The 13,240-nt window shown below is 37.8% G+C and overlaps 1 protein-coding gene across 2 annotated transcripts; it reads left to right on the top strand.

The window, feature by feature from the left end:
* On the top strand, positions 6,508 to 11,730 carry LOC109233507 (nucleobase-ascorbate transporter 4-like). Of its 2 annotated transcripts, none has more exons than XM_019399395.1 (14): positions 6,508 to 6,850; positions 7,508 to 7,605; positions 7,736 to 7,912; positions 8,019 to 8,119; positions 8,213 to 8,288; positions 8,594 to 8,653; positions 8,865 to 9,049; positions 9,137 to 9,233; positions 9,483 to 9,602; positions 9,681 to 9,739; positions 9,855 to 9,946; positions 10,383 to 10,460; positions 11,039 to 11,199; positions 11,323 to 11,730. In XM_019399395.1, the coding sequence occupies exons 1-14, from the start codon at positions 6,754 to 6,756 to the stop codon at positions 11,539 to 11,541; spliced, it is 1,620 nt and encodes a 539-aa protein (XP_019254940.1). In that variant the 5' UTR covers positions 6,508 to 6,753; the 3' UTR covers positions 11,542 to 11,730. The 2 variants fall into 2 exon arrangements, with proteins under 2 accessions (XP_019254940.1, XP_019254941.1); XM_019399396.1 differs by having other exon boundaries at positions 6,510 to 6,850; positions 9,483 to 9,569.

The following is a 13,240-nucleotide window of genomic DNA, read 5'->3' on the forward strand; positions in this document are numbered from 1 at the left end:
TACCATCTCGATCCTCCGGGCCATATTGGCCGCCTCCTGAAAAGTAATATCACTCCTCGCCTCTCTAGCCATCTATAGACGAATCGGCTGGATGAGTCCATCAATAAACCATCTCACCCTCTCCCTCTCAGTGGGGAGTATGACAATAGCATGGCGAGCCAACTCAATAAACCTGGTCTCGTACTGGGTGACTGACATGGATCCCTGATGGAGATGCTCAAACTGCCTCCGATAGGCCTCACGCTGGGTGACAGGAAGAAACTTCTCCAGAAATGTGTGCGTGAACTGCTCCCAGGTCAAGGCTGGAGATCCTGCTGGTCTAGCTAAACAGAAATCCCTCCACCAAGTCTTGGCGTATCCAGATAGGCGAAATGCAGCAAAGTCAACTCCATTGGACTCCACAATACCCATGTTTCGAAGAACCTCGTGGCAACTGTCCAAATAATCCTGAGGATCCTCGGTGGGTGCACCACTGAAAGTAGTAGTAAAGAGCTTGGTGAATGTATCCAATCTCCACAATGCATCGGCAGACATGGCTGCCCCATCACCGGCCCGGGCTACCACACCCGGCTGAGCTGCTCCAACTGGCTGAACGACTGGAGCCTGAACCTGAGGAGCTACCTGCTCCGGAGTACGTGTAGCAGGAGTCTGGGCCCCTCCTCCAGCCTGAGAGACAGCTGGTGCTACAGGAAGTAAACCCGCTCGGGAAACACTCTCCATGAGGCCCACCAATCGGACCAAAGCGTCCTGAAGAACTGGGGTAGCAATAAACCCCTCTGGGACCTGAGCTGGGCCCACCAGAACTGCTGGGGCCGGGGCCGGAACCTCCTCGTCAAAGTCAACCTGAGGCTCCGCCACTGGTGCTGCTGCTCGGGGCTGAGCTCTGCCCCTACCTCGGCCTCTAGCACGGCCTCGTCCTCTGCCCCTAGCGGGAGCTGCCTGGGGCTCGGACTGCTGATTAGAAGATGAGGAAGCGCGTGTTCTCGCCATCTGCGAAAGAACAGAATAGAAATTCAATCAGCGTTGAGAAACCAAAGCGCACGACAAGAAGGAACAAATGTGAAACTTTTCCTAACTCGGTAGTCTCTGGGGATAAGTACAGACGTCTCCGTACCGCTCCCTCAGACTCTACTAAGCTTGTCCGTGAGTTGTGAGACCTATGCAACCTAGAGTTTTGATACCAACTTGTCACGACCCGGATTTCCCACCCTCAGGAGTCGTGATGACACCTACTATTGGGAGCTAGGCAAGCCAAATTTAATTACTTCTTCATTTATAGCATAATCCCTTTTTAGCAATTATCAGCAACAATATAAAAGCAACAAAATTAAATGATAAGCGGAAGTCTTAAATTATAGAAATCTGAATAGAAATGCGGAGAAATTTAACATAGCCTCTACCCAAGATTGGTGTCACATCACTCACGAACTACTAAGAGTACTAAATACAAAGTCTGAAAGAAAATATAACTGTTTGTCTCGGGAACAATGAGATAACAGAGTTAAATAAAGGATAGAGGAGACGCCGGGCCTGCGGACGCCTGCAAGGCTACCTCGGTATCTCACTGGACTAAGAGTAGGCTCCCGTGCTACTGCTGCTGACCAAAACCTGGATCTGTGCAAAAGAGCACAGAGTGTAGCATCAGCATAACCGACCCCATGTGCTGGTAAGTGCCTAGCCTAACCCCGGCGAAGTAGTGACGAGGCTTGACCGGACTACCACATAAACCTGTGCAGTTATTTATACATATACAGCGAATCGAAATACAACGACAAGTAAATAATATGGGAGGGGAAACATGCTGTGGGGAGATAACAGTTTCAAGTAATAGTGGCCTAGTAACGAAGGAAATAGCACAACTCATACAATAATAAGGAACAGAGATCAACAAGTGCGCGGCATCACCCTTCGTGCTTTTACTCTCATCCTCACCAAGCAATAATATAATAAATCGTGCACGGCATCACCCTTCGTGCTTTTACTCTCGTTCCTCACATATAATCAATAGAATCGGCACGGTATGGCACATCGTGCTGCACGACATCACCCTTTGTGCTTTACTCTCTTTTCCTCACAATAAGCAAACAATGCACGGCATCACCCTTCGTGCTTTACACTCTTTCCTCACAAGAAACAAGCAATGCACGGCATCACCCTTTGTGCTTTAACACTCTTCCTCACCCAAACAACAATCACAAACAAGGGCAAGGGAACAAGAAAAACAATAATGAAAATCCCGGCAAGGGAACACAAATAAACAATTAAAACCCGACAAGGGTACAACATCAATAACCTCAACGTCCCGGCAAGGGAAAAACTCAATAAGCAATAATATCCCGACAAGGGAACAATTTAAATACTCTTTCTCTTCATTCACTTTCATCTCATAGTTCACATTATCCCTTGAGCCGATGCTCCAAAGATTTACTTATCTCATATACCTTCACAATTTGTATTCCTACTCGAGCCAACGCTCCACGAAGTTTAAAGATCACAATTCCTTCCACATACTCGTTATAACATATAGAAGTCATCAATTAATCATGGAAGGTACAACAAAACCAAAGTATTCGCAAGATAAGGACTCACGGTCATGCTAGACACCAATGTATAGATACTCGTCACCATGCCTATACATCGTACTCGACAATTAGCAAGTAGCAAATAAGACTCAACTCCTAGTCCCTCAAGCTAGGGTTAAACCAAACACTTACCTCAAACTTCCACGGCCAATTCAATCCTCAATAACCGCCTTTCTCCTCGAATTCGGCTCCAACTCAATCGTATCTGTACAATAATGACTTCAATACATCAATAAATGCTAAACAACACGAACCCAATACCTAATTACAGCTTTTTCATCATTTTTCCCCAAAAGGTCAAAAATGCCCCCGGGCCCACATGGTCAAAACCCGAGGTTCGAACCAAAACCCGTTTACCATTCCCCCACGAACTCAAATATATAAATTATTTTTAAATCGAACCTCAAATTGAGGTCCAAATCTCCAATTTTAGAAAAAAAACCTAGGTTCTACCCAAAATCCCCAAATTTCCCCATTAAAATCTTTGTTTTGAAGTTCAAATTATGTTAAAAGATGTTAAGGAGTGAAGAAAATAAGTTAGAAATCACTTACCAATCGTTTTGAAGAAGAAGAATTGTTTGGAAAATCGCCTCTTATGTTTTGGATTTTGAAAAGTGAAAAATAACTGAAATTCCCGTCTATATATACCCCTCTGAAGTCCCAGCGCGGACCGCGCAAAAAGGGACCGCGGCCGCGCTGGCCTGGCCTACCTGAAGACCTGCGGATCTTAGCCCTGCACGGACCACGCAAAGCCGACCGCGGCCGCATAGCACCCACCGCGGACCGCGCAAAGGCGACCGCGGCCGCACGCGATTTCTCGCGGACCGCTCTAGAGGGTTCAGAGGCCTGCAATATTTCCTGAACCTGCAACAGCTGATATTTTAAGTCTAAGGCATCCCGGAACCTACTCAAAACTCACCCGAGCCCTCGGGAATCCAAACCAACCATACACACCACCTCAAAACCATCCTACAGACTTATCCGTGCTATCAAATCGCCAAAATAACATCATGAACATCAAATTAGGCCTCAAAACCCATGATTTCTTCCAAATTTCATAAAACATCAAATTATCCATTTCAAGTCCGGAACGCGTCAAACGACGTCCGTTTTAAACCAAACTTTACAGAAAGTGCTTAATCATATATAAGACTTGTACCGGGCGCCGGAACCAAAATACAGGCCCGATACCATAGTCACCTAATCAAATTTCATTTCCAATTTTCTTAATTAATTCTAGAAAAATAATTTCACACAAAAATTTATTTCTCGGGCTTAGGACCTCGGAATTCGATTCCGGGCATACGCCCAAGTCCCATATTTTCCTATGGACCCTCCGGGTCCGTCAAATCACGGGTCCGGGTCCGTTTACCAAAAATGTTTACCGAAGTCAAATTTTTATTCAATTTAATATCAAAATTTAGTATTTTTCTCACAGAATTCATATTTAGGATTTCCGGCTACGCGCCCGGACTGCGCAAGCAAATCGAGGCAACCCTAAATGAGGCTTTCAAGGCCTCAGAAGTACGGAATGAGTAAGGAAACAAGTGATGACCCTTTGGGTCGTCACATTTCATCTTGTAAATAATTTGTTACTAAATTTAGTTAGTTGTTCTTTCACATAAAAGTTCTGACTAAAGATTTACGTGCAACGCACGTACATAGTAACTAGTACTATATTAAAAGCACGAAGGCTCTTAGCGAAATATCGTTGATCTTTTTTACCCCTTTAAAATAGAGTTCGCACTAGATAAAATAACATTTAATTATCCCCATAATATTTACCATTTTGAAGTCAATTAAAACTTTACTTATTAAAGTTTTCCCTACACGGAAAATCATAATATTTAGGACATCAAATCAATTAAGTTTACCATATAAAAATCAAACAATTAGTTTATAATTTTCTTCTTCTTATTCTACGTGCATAGAATATTTTAGGAACGTGCAAAGCTCCATTCAATGTAGTACACTTTTCTTCCAATAAAATATTTAAACTACTCTATATACATCAATTTATATTATTATTTACTTGAAAATGTACTTATGTTATTAATTGTAGTTTTTTTGCTATCTATAACTTTAGCCCATTCTAACCATCTAAAAATCATGAGTACTATAAAAAACTTAAAATCGAAGTTTTGAAATAATACTTGACAACTATACAAAAAAATAATGAAAAATAAATAGTATACTCTTTAGTGTAGTTGGAAAACAAGGTAAAATACTCTTAACTTAACCACTGGATAAAGTTATAATTTAGTATTTAAAATTTTTAAATCAACTAAAATTTTAGTTATTAAATAACTCTTTGTTATAACTATATACAAAATTCTAATATTTTAAAAATTAAATATATTATTTACTTATTTGAAGTGTTTTAATATCTATAATTTTGAAATCAACTAAATTTTATCTATTGAACTTTTGTATAATATTTGAAACTACAGTCAATAATTATTTCGACTTCCAAACATCATTTATTCTCATTATGTAGAATCTATTCACTAATTATAAAACAACATACAATCAATTATTATTTTTTATTAATGTATGCAAACTTAAAACAATAACGATAAAATAATAGGAGAAAAAATTGATTCTAAATGAGTTGTCGTTAATTATCTCACTACTAAAAAAAAGCCGGAATTAGCTAAGAACGTTGTCGCTAATTCGGTCGTAGCTAGCAGAATTTCTTGATAATATGTCGCTAATCCGTCGCTAAATGAGATTAGCGACGGATTTCTCTATTACCAAAGCATAAAATAACAATAATTATCATAAGATATTCTTCTAAAACTATAAGGACTTTCATTGCGCTGAATATGAGACCAATATATATATTTTTAGAAAGTTATACATTTTATTTTATTTTTTATTATAACTCAAAACATTGTTTAATATTATTTATGTAATTTTTAAAGAAGTTATTTACTTATTAACAAGGGGACAACACGCAAAGTGCGCACCCTACTTTTAGCGAAATATCATTCGTGTTTTTACTTTTTTAAAATAAAGTTCACACTTGACAATGACTTGTACTAGATTAAAAGTCTTTTTTCTTTTAAATTTCGTGTCCAATCAAAAACGTTAACTTTTATTTGGAAATAGGTAATGTAATTTCTAATTATAGAATTTGAACCCACCTCCCTATAAACAAGGCAACCTAGAAATGGGAATGGAGCTGAGCGCTGGACTTTCTAAAGAAAGATATACTCTACTAAAGAGACTGAGATGACCATTTCTTGTAGTAATACAGTTTGCTTGTTAGAGTACTCAAACCCCAAAGTGTCTACGGTAGGTCACTTTTCTAAGAGAAAATCTGTGGCAGTCCATATCAATTTCCAAAAGTTCGTTGGTTAGATTTTAATCTCCACGTCACTACCTAACCATAATTCTAATTTTTAACACTTTAACTTGTCCATTTTCTTCTTCCTTATTTTTTACTCCACAGTACAAATTAGGAATATAAATTCCTACTCCCTCGTCCCCCAGCCCATTTTATGTGATGTATGATCTAAAACAAGTTATAAGTATTTGAGTGACTATAAATAATGGTAGTCGGAAACTTTAATGTGCAAAGCGATCATAAAACAATCGAAATTTCTGACTACTGTAGTCGGAAAGTTGAAAAAATTAAATATGAAAAAATATCATTCTTTTTGGAGCAGACATAAAAGGAAAATGCATTGCATGGATTGGGACAGAAAGAGTACTATTTTCATGTTTCATGTTGAGTATGAAAATATAGCTACCTAACTTGAACTAACCTTTGGGATTTTGTGGGCTTTAGGCTCGACAACACTCACTCTTCTATGTTCGGCTAGTCTCTATTCTGCACTCTCCTAACGCGTTTCGTCAGTTTGAACATTGGAACAGTTTAGTATAAATACATACTTAAAACAAAAAATCTCCATTTTCTCTTTCTATATATATAAAAATACAATTTGAGCTAACGACAATGAGTATGCGTGAAGTCGCTAACGAAAGCATAGTTCAGCCCCTACTGTATACGTACTCCATGTTAATTTATTCTTGCATGGTTGATACTATACATTTTATGTATTTTAGCATATATTATGTAGAAAGAAGAAGAAGTGGGGAGCTTGTAGTTACTCTTTGTTGTTTGAGTTAACTCAGGGAGGTATAGAGAAAACACTCAAACAGAGTGATGACACCACCGCCGAAAGCAGATGAATTGGTGCCACACCCAGTGAAAGACCAATTACCTGGGGTTGATTACTGTGTTAACAGTAATCCTTCTTGGGGTATGTAATTTGCATTACATATTAAATTCTTGATCATTCTAGTTTATGATTGAAGAGTAATTGATTGATTGAGTTGATGAACTTTTTGTTTATTAGCTTTTTCTCATTCTGTCTTTTTATAACCGATTTCATAATTTTGTGGCTTGTTTGCCGCAAGTGATCAACCTCCAGCTTTCCTCAACCAAATTTTAAATCCTTTCAGAGTACTATTCAGTAGCGAATCCAGGAAATTCAAACACCCTTTGCCAGTGGGCTATGAAAGGGTGTTCCAAGTCTATTTTTTTGTTTATCAATAACAAGTAGTAATATTTTACCCTATGCACAGTATAATTTTCGTCGAAGAGTGTTTAGTTCACCATCCTTGACCACACATAGCTTCGTCCCAGGTACTATTCAATATTGGAATGTAACCGGTTTGAATCCAGCAGAATGGATATGGAGGATTCATATAGCTTACTCCAACTGATTTAGGATTAAGGTGTTCCGTCCCGTTGATTGATTGGTGTCGATCTTCGAAATGAGAATCTATGATTCCTGATTTGATCATCAAAGGGATCAGATTTTCTAATTTAATTAAATGCCCAAACATATCTTGCAAACCTAAGTGGACAAACAATACAAAGTTTTTTTGACTCCCTACTTGTCTAAATAATGCAGCTGAGGCCATTATTCTGGGTTTTCAGCACTACTTAGTCATGCTTGGGACTAGTGTAATCATCCCAACCGTCATTGTTCCTCAAATGGGTGGTGGCAATGTAAGTATCAATAATTCTGAGTAATCCCTTCCCTACCTTGAAAGCAATTTTGAGTTTACACGTTCGAGCCCAGGGAGTAATACTATTTGTACTAACAGTATATATGGTTTCAAAATTATATGTCATCCAGGAGGAGAAAGCTCAAGTAATTCAAACTTTGCTTTTCGTCGCTGGGCTGAACACTCTTTTGCAATCTTGGTTTGGCACCCGTCTTCCTGTGGTGATAGGTGGATCATTCACATTCATAGTTCCAACTGTTTTTGTTGCATTATCCAGTCGATACAATACATATCTTCACCCTCATGAGGTTGGCATATTCCTTCTTCTTACATCCGTTTTCCATTTTTATGCTTGAGTTTGATCCCAACACAACAGCAGCGGTTCTAACACTTCTATTGGATAATGTTCTTCAGAGGTTTAAACAGACGATGAGAGGAATGCAAGGAGCTCTGATGATTGCATCCATACTTCCCATACTAATTGGCTTTCTAGGAATCTGGAGAATTGTTGTAAGGTGGTCATTTTACATCCTTTCGTCGCCATAGTTTAAGCATTTGTTATTGTAAATAGAATGTTTGATTCCATTTGTTCGACTGTATATATATAGGTTCCTATCCCCTCTCTCTGCAGCTCCACTGGTGTTGCTTGTTGGCCTTGGCCTATATGTGCAAGGGTTTCCGCTTGTAAGAGCTCTGATTAATTGGTTAATTCTATCTTTTATATACGAAAATATCTTCCTAATTAACATCTTTTTCACTTCTGTTGTTCCTTTCGCCTTGTTTTCTTTTATTTTGTTCTCGTTATTGCTTGTCGCTACTGCTCTTTTCTCATTTTTCCTCTTGCCGAGGGTGTACTGGAAACAGGCGTCTCTACATTCATTGTAGGGGTAAGGTCTGCGTACTATCTACCCTTCCCAGACCTTACTTGTGGGACTATATTGGGTTTGTTGTTGTTGTTATTTTTCACTTCTGTTGATTGATATTGGCAGCTGGCAGAATGTGTTGAAATTGGCCTTCCACAGTTGATCATTTTGATTTTGTTGTCCCAAGTAAGCCTTTTCTTCACTAGTTTGTCAAGTTCAGTTCTTAAGATCATGCATTCATTGCACTTATTACTGTCTAAAAAAATGCATGATACAAATGGTTTTTACCCTTTGAGTGGTACAAAAGATGATGCCCAACATCTTGTTCTATTGCATTCATATTGTCTTCTTTTTGTGGGGAAAAGCAGCACAAACTAAACAATAAGTATTTGTGCAGTACATTCCTCATATGTGGAAACTAAAGCATCCCATATTTGAGCGATTTGCTGTCCTATTATCAGTTGGAATAGTGTGGGCATATGCAGCTCTTCTCACAGTGACAGGTGCATACAACAATAGATCCCCACAAACTCAGTTCAGTTGTCGTGTTGATCGCTCTGGCTTCATTAGTGGAGCTTCATGGTATGATATATGACGTCGATTTTTGGGGAGTAGCTTCTACTAACTTGTTTTATTTTCTGCTCTCACAACGACTTTTGGGAAATGCAGGATAAGGTTTCCTTATCCATGGCAATGGGGCGCTCCCAAAGTGTATGCTGGAGAAGCCTTTGTGATGATGGCGGCAGCTTTAGTTTCTCTTGTCGAGGTCTATATATAGTCCTAACTTGGTTCATGTTTCTCTCTTGGTAGAAATAAACATAGCTTTATCTATGTGTAAGATACATAAGCTAGCTATTTCAATATACTGAATTTTCGAAGAAGTCAATTATCATTTTTAGTTACTAGACTCTGAAATCTTTGAGGCTCAACTAGTTATTATATATATGTTGAGACTTCTTTCGGAAGATGAAATTTTTTACTCTGAAGTTATCCTATTTTTTGTTATTTTTGGCAGTCTACTGGAGCATTTATTGCAGCTGCAAGATATGGCAGTGTAACACATACACCGAATTCAGTACTTAGCCGCGGAGCTGGTTGGCTGGTTGGTAGATGTACCAGGATTATTATATTTAAGGTTTTTGTTGATTTCCTTTTTCCATTGTAAAATTTGTCTGCAGAACTCAAGTTTGCTTTTTTGTTGCATGAAATGCAGGGATTAGGCATTTTGCTGAATGGTCTATGGGGAACTGCAACTGGTTCTACTGTATCAGTGTAATATATTAACTCTGCTGCATCTAATTTCAAACACCATTTTTTTTCTAGGAATTTTATGCCCCCCATTAGATGCTTGACCATATGATCTAATGCTTTTTTATGATCTATGTAGTGAAAATGTAGGTCTTTTGGCGTTGACGCGAGTTGGAAGTAGAAGAGTGATTCAAATATCTGCAATATTTATGCTGTTTTTTTCTGTATTAGGTAAGATATTCAAGTATATTGTCCAAGTTGATAGTGTTTACTAAGTGAGACATTTTTAAGTCAAGGTATCCAAAGTGATTTGTACAGATTTGGGCTACTCAACTCCTCTGTTTTAAGTTTTGATTCACATAATGGTTATAGTGTAACCTTGAGGGGTCACGGGACTCTGTAAACCTTAGTGGAAATCTTGTATATGCATATATGTATATCTTGAAAATGGTTTAATTTAAATCACTTGGTATTTGAACACTAAAAGCCTTTAGGGGGCACTGGTTGAGCAGCATACCGATGCCCCCATTGCGTTAAAATCCTGGATCCGCCTATGGTTATAAGCCATTTCGAGTCATGTCATTTCTTCTCTCTTTCTAATGTATGTTCATGCTTTTCTCTTCTCAACTCATTCTAACTAATGCTGCACCTTCTTGTCCATGAACAGGAAAATTTGGAGCTGTTGTTGCTTCCATACCACTGCCTATCATTGGAGCTTTGTACTGTGTTTTTTTTGCCCTCATGTGTATGTGCTTTCTCACTCATAGCAAACATGCAAGTTCTTGTTTCAATATTCTAGTTTAAACAATGTAATGTTGAGTATGAGAAATCAACATCACAAACTAAAATACAACAACGACAACATATCCAATGTAATCCCACAAGTGGGATCTAGGGAGATAGTGTGTATGTGGACCTTGCCCCTACCTTGTGAAGGCTGAAAGGCCGTTTCAGATGAAAATAGCGGTACACTAAACACCGACTCAATCTCGACGAATAAAAGGAAAAGCAAGTACATCCATAACGGCCTCTATTCCTGACGTGAACGGCCGCTTTCTTGGAAATAATTCATAGTCACTTCCTGTTAGTTAAACTTTACCCATTATATAAACAAATAATTGAAGCGTGCGATAGAAAGCGGAAAAACGAATTGATTGATGACTTAGTGCAAGCCCGTAAATAGACGACTATGGATAGTTCAGGGGCGCTTAAAGTCAACTACAACTTCATTCATCCTTTGCATTCAAGAAGAATGAGCGCTGCTTTTGCCTATATATTATGAGTATATGATTTGTTATTCTGACATTTGATTAACTCATGCAGCTTCTGCTGGTCTTGGTTTACTTCAATTCTGCAACCTCAACAGCTTCAGAACTAAATTTATATTAGGTTTCTCAATCTATTTGGGTCTTTCTGTTCCACAATACTTCAATGGTTATGTGATAACAACGGGTGATGGTCCAGTTCACTCTAGCTCTGCCTGGGTAAGTACATATGTCAAATTCATCATTGACTTCCCTTTATCGACGTTTCTCATTCAATACAACAATGTTTAGACGTTATCGTATTGAGTGACAATTGTTTTTGGACTTAAAAACCACTTGCAGTTTAATAAAACAATGCAAGTGATCTTCACGTCCCCGGCCACAGTGGCGGGGATTGTGGCATTGTTCTTGGACATAACTCTTGCTCGCAAACATGCCACGACGAAGAGAGACAATGGCAGCCATTGGTGGGCAAAGTTCAAATACTTTGACAAAGATCCTAGGAGTGAAGAGTTCTATTCTCTACCTTATGGTCTTTCCAAGTATTTTCCCTCAGTGTAGTACCAATTATTGTTTACAACAAATTTAAATATGTGCAACAACTCCAAGTGGAAGTAAAAGACTAAGCATTTTGTAAAGACAGATGGGGAAAAGGAAAAAAGAGAAAGAAAATGATACATGTATGTTTGTTAGGATCAACTTTCTGGTTAAGTACAGGACTTGAAATGTTATTATTTCAAATTTATTTGATAGCCAATAATTGCTTAAAATAGAGGTCGTTATGGTATATTTAGGTATGATTATACAGAATTTGTACGTCCCACCCACCGACTGAGTGGCGAATTCGTGCTTTCAATAGTTTTAAGGGAGATCTCCACAAATAGGATCATTAAGTGCTACTCCCTCCGGTCCAAAATAAGTGATTTTTTGGCATTTTTCTTGTGGTCCAAAATAAGTGATTTTTTCAGATTTCAAGAATGAATTAATTATTTTTTTCCTACATTGTCCTTGGAGTAAATAGTGTTGGAATATGTGTTAGGAGTGTTTATGTGAGATAGTAAAGGTTAATATGATCAATTCTATTGCTAATTAATGTTAAAAGGTAAATTTCTTAATCTGTGTGAAAACATTAAAAAAAAATCATTTATTTTGGACCGGAGAGAGTACTGTTTATATTTTTACCCCGTTAAGAAAAATTCTAAAAAATAGTCTCGTTGCCAGTATCTTAAAGCATGCTCCAGAATTTCGAAGCACACTGACAGAATTCTGAAACGCGCTACCAAAACTGAAAATTCTGACAGCTAACTTTAAAATTCTGGCGCTGAACTATTTTACCAAACTTTTCTTAATGAGATCAAAATATAAATGGTGGATCTAAAAAGGTCAATCCCGCATAATTTCCTATAGCTTTAACCACGCCATAATTGTGATTTGTGAGCATGGGACATTGTTCATTTTCTTATTTCTGGTTCCAATAATCCAGTTTGTCTTTGAATGTACCTACAATATCTGGAAATATCAACATTGTCAAATGACTAGATTTTGCTCTGGGCAAGAATTGAATGAAAGAAGATTGTGCTAGAAATCTAATCTATCAGTTGAAACAAAAAAAGGAGTTGTATAGTTACATAACAATACGTAAATAGCAGATGCAAAATACAAATAGAGATTTATTCATTTGGCCACTGCTATAGGCAGATGTAGAGAAGAAGTTACGGGTTCATATGAACGAAGTTACTTTGGCTTAAAATCGGCATATGTATTAAAAATACTAGATAATGAATTTTGGTAAAATTACGAATTCAAACCCATAATATTCAAAATCTGAATTTGCCTCAGGTCGCTGCAGAGTGTAAATCCCAATCAAAGTTGGCTTTTAGGATTTTGACATAAGTAAATAAAGATTCGTTATTCTGTCAGCATGATATGTATTATTGCGTTATATATAATATAACATAACATGACATAAAATTAAGCTCGCATTAAGAAAAAGGAGGGGAAACAAGACAAAAATGAATTTTTGTTTATAATTGCTATATGGTTAAAGATAAGCTCAAGAATCTTTGCTAGGACCCCCTCCTCCAACAAAGTATAAAAGTAAAGATTGTCGTAGTCTTTAGCAGATCAAACATCTATTCAACTCGAGTTATCTTAAAACCATTAGAAAAAAGGAATGAAAACAAGACAAGAATGAAATTTTCTCTCTATAATTGTACTATAATAAAAAGATAAGGGCAATAATCTTTTGATAGGACCCCCC

Source organism: Nicotiana attenuata, chromosome 10 (genome assembly GCF_001879085.1).
Source record: "Nicotiana attenuata strain UT chromosome 10, NIATTr2, whole genome shotgun sequence".
NCBI lineage: Eukaryota > Viridiplantae > Streptophyta > Magnoliopsida > Solanales > Solanaceae > Nicotiana > Nicotiana attenuata.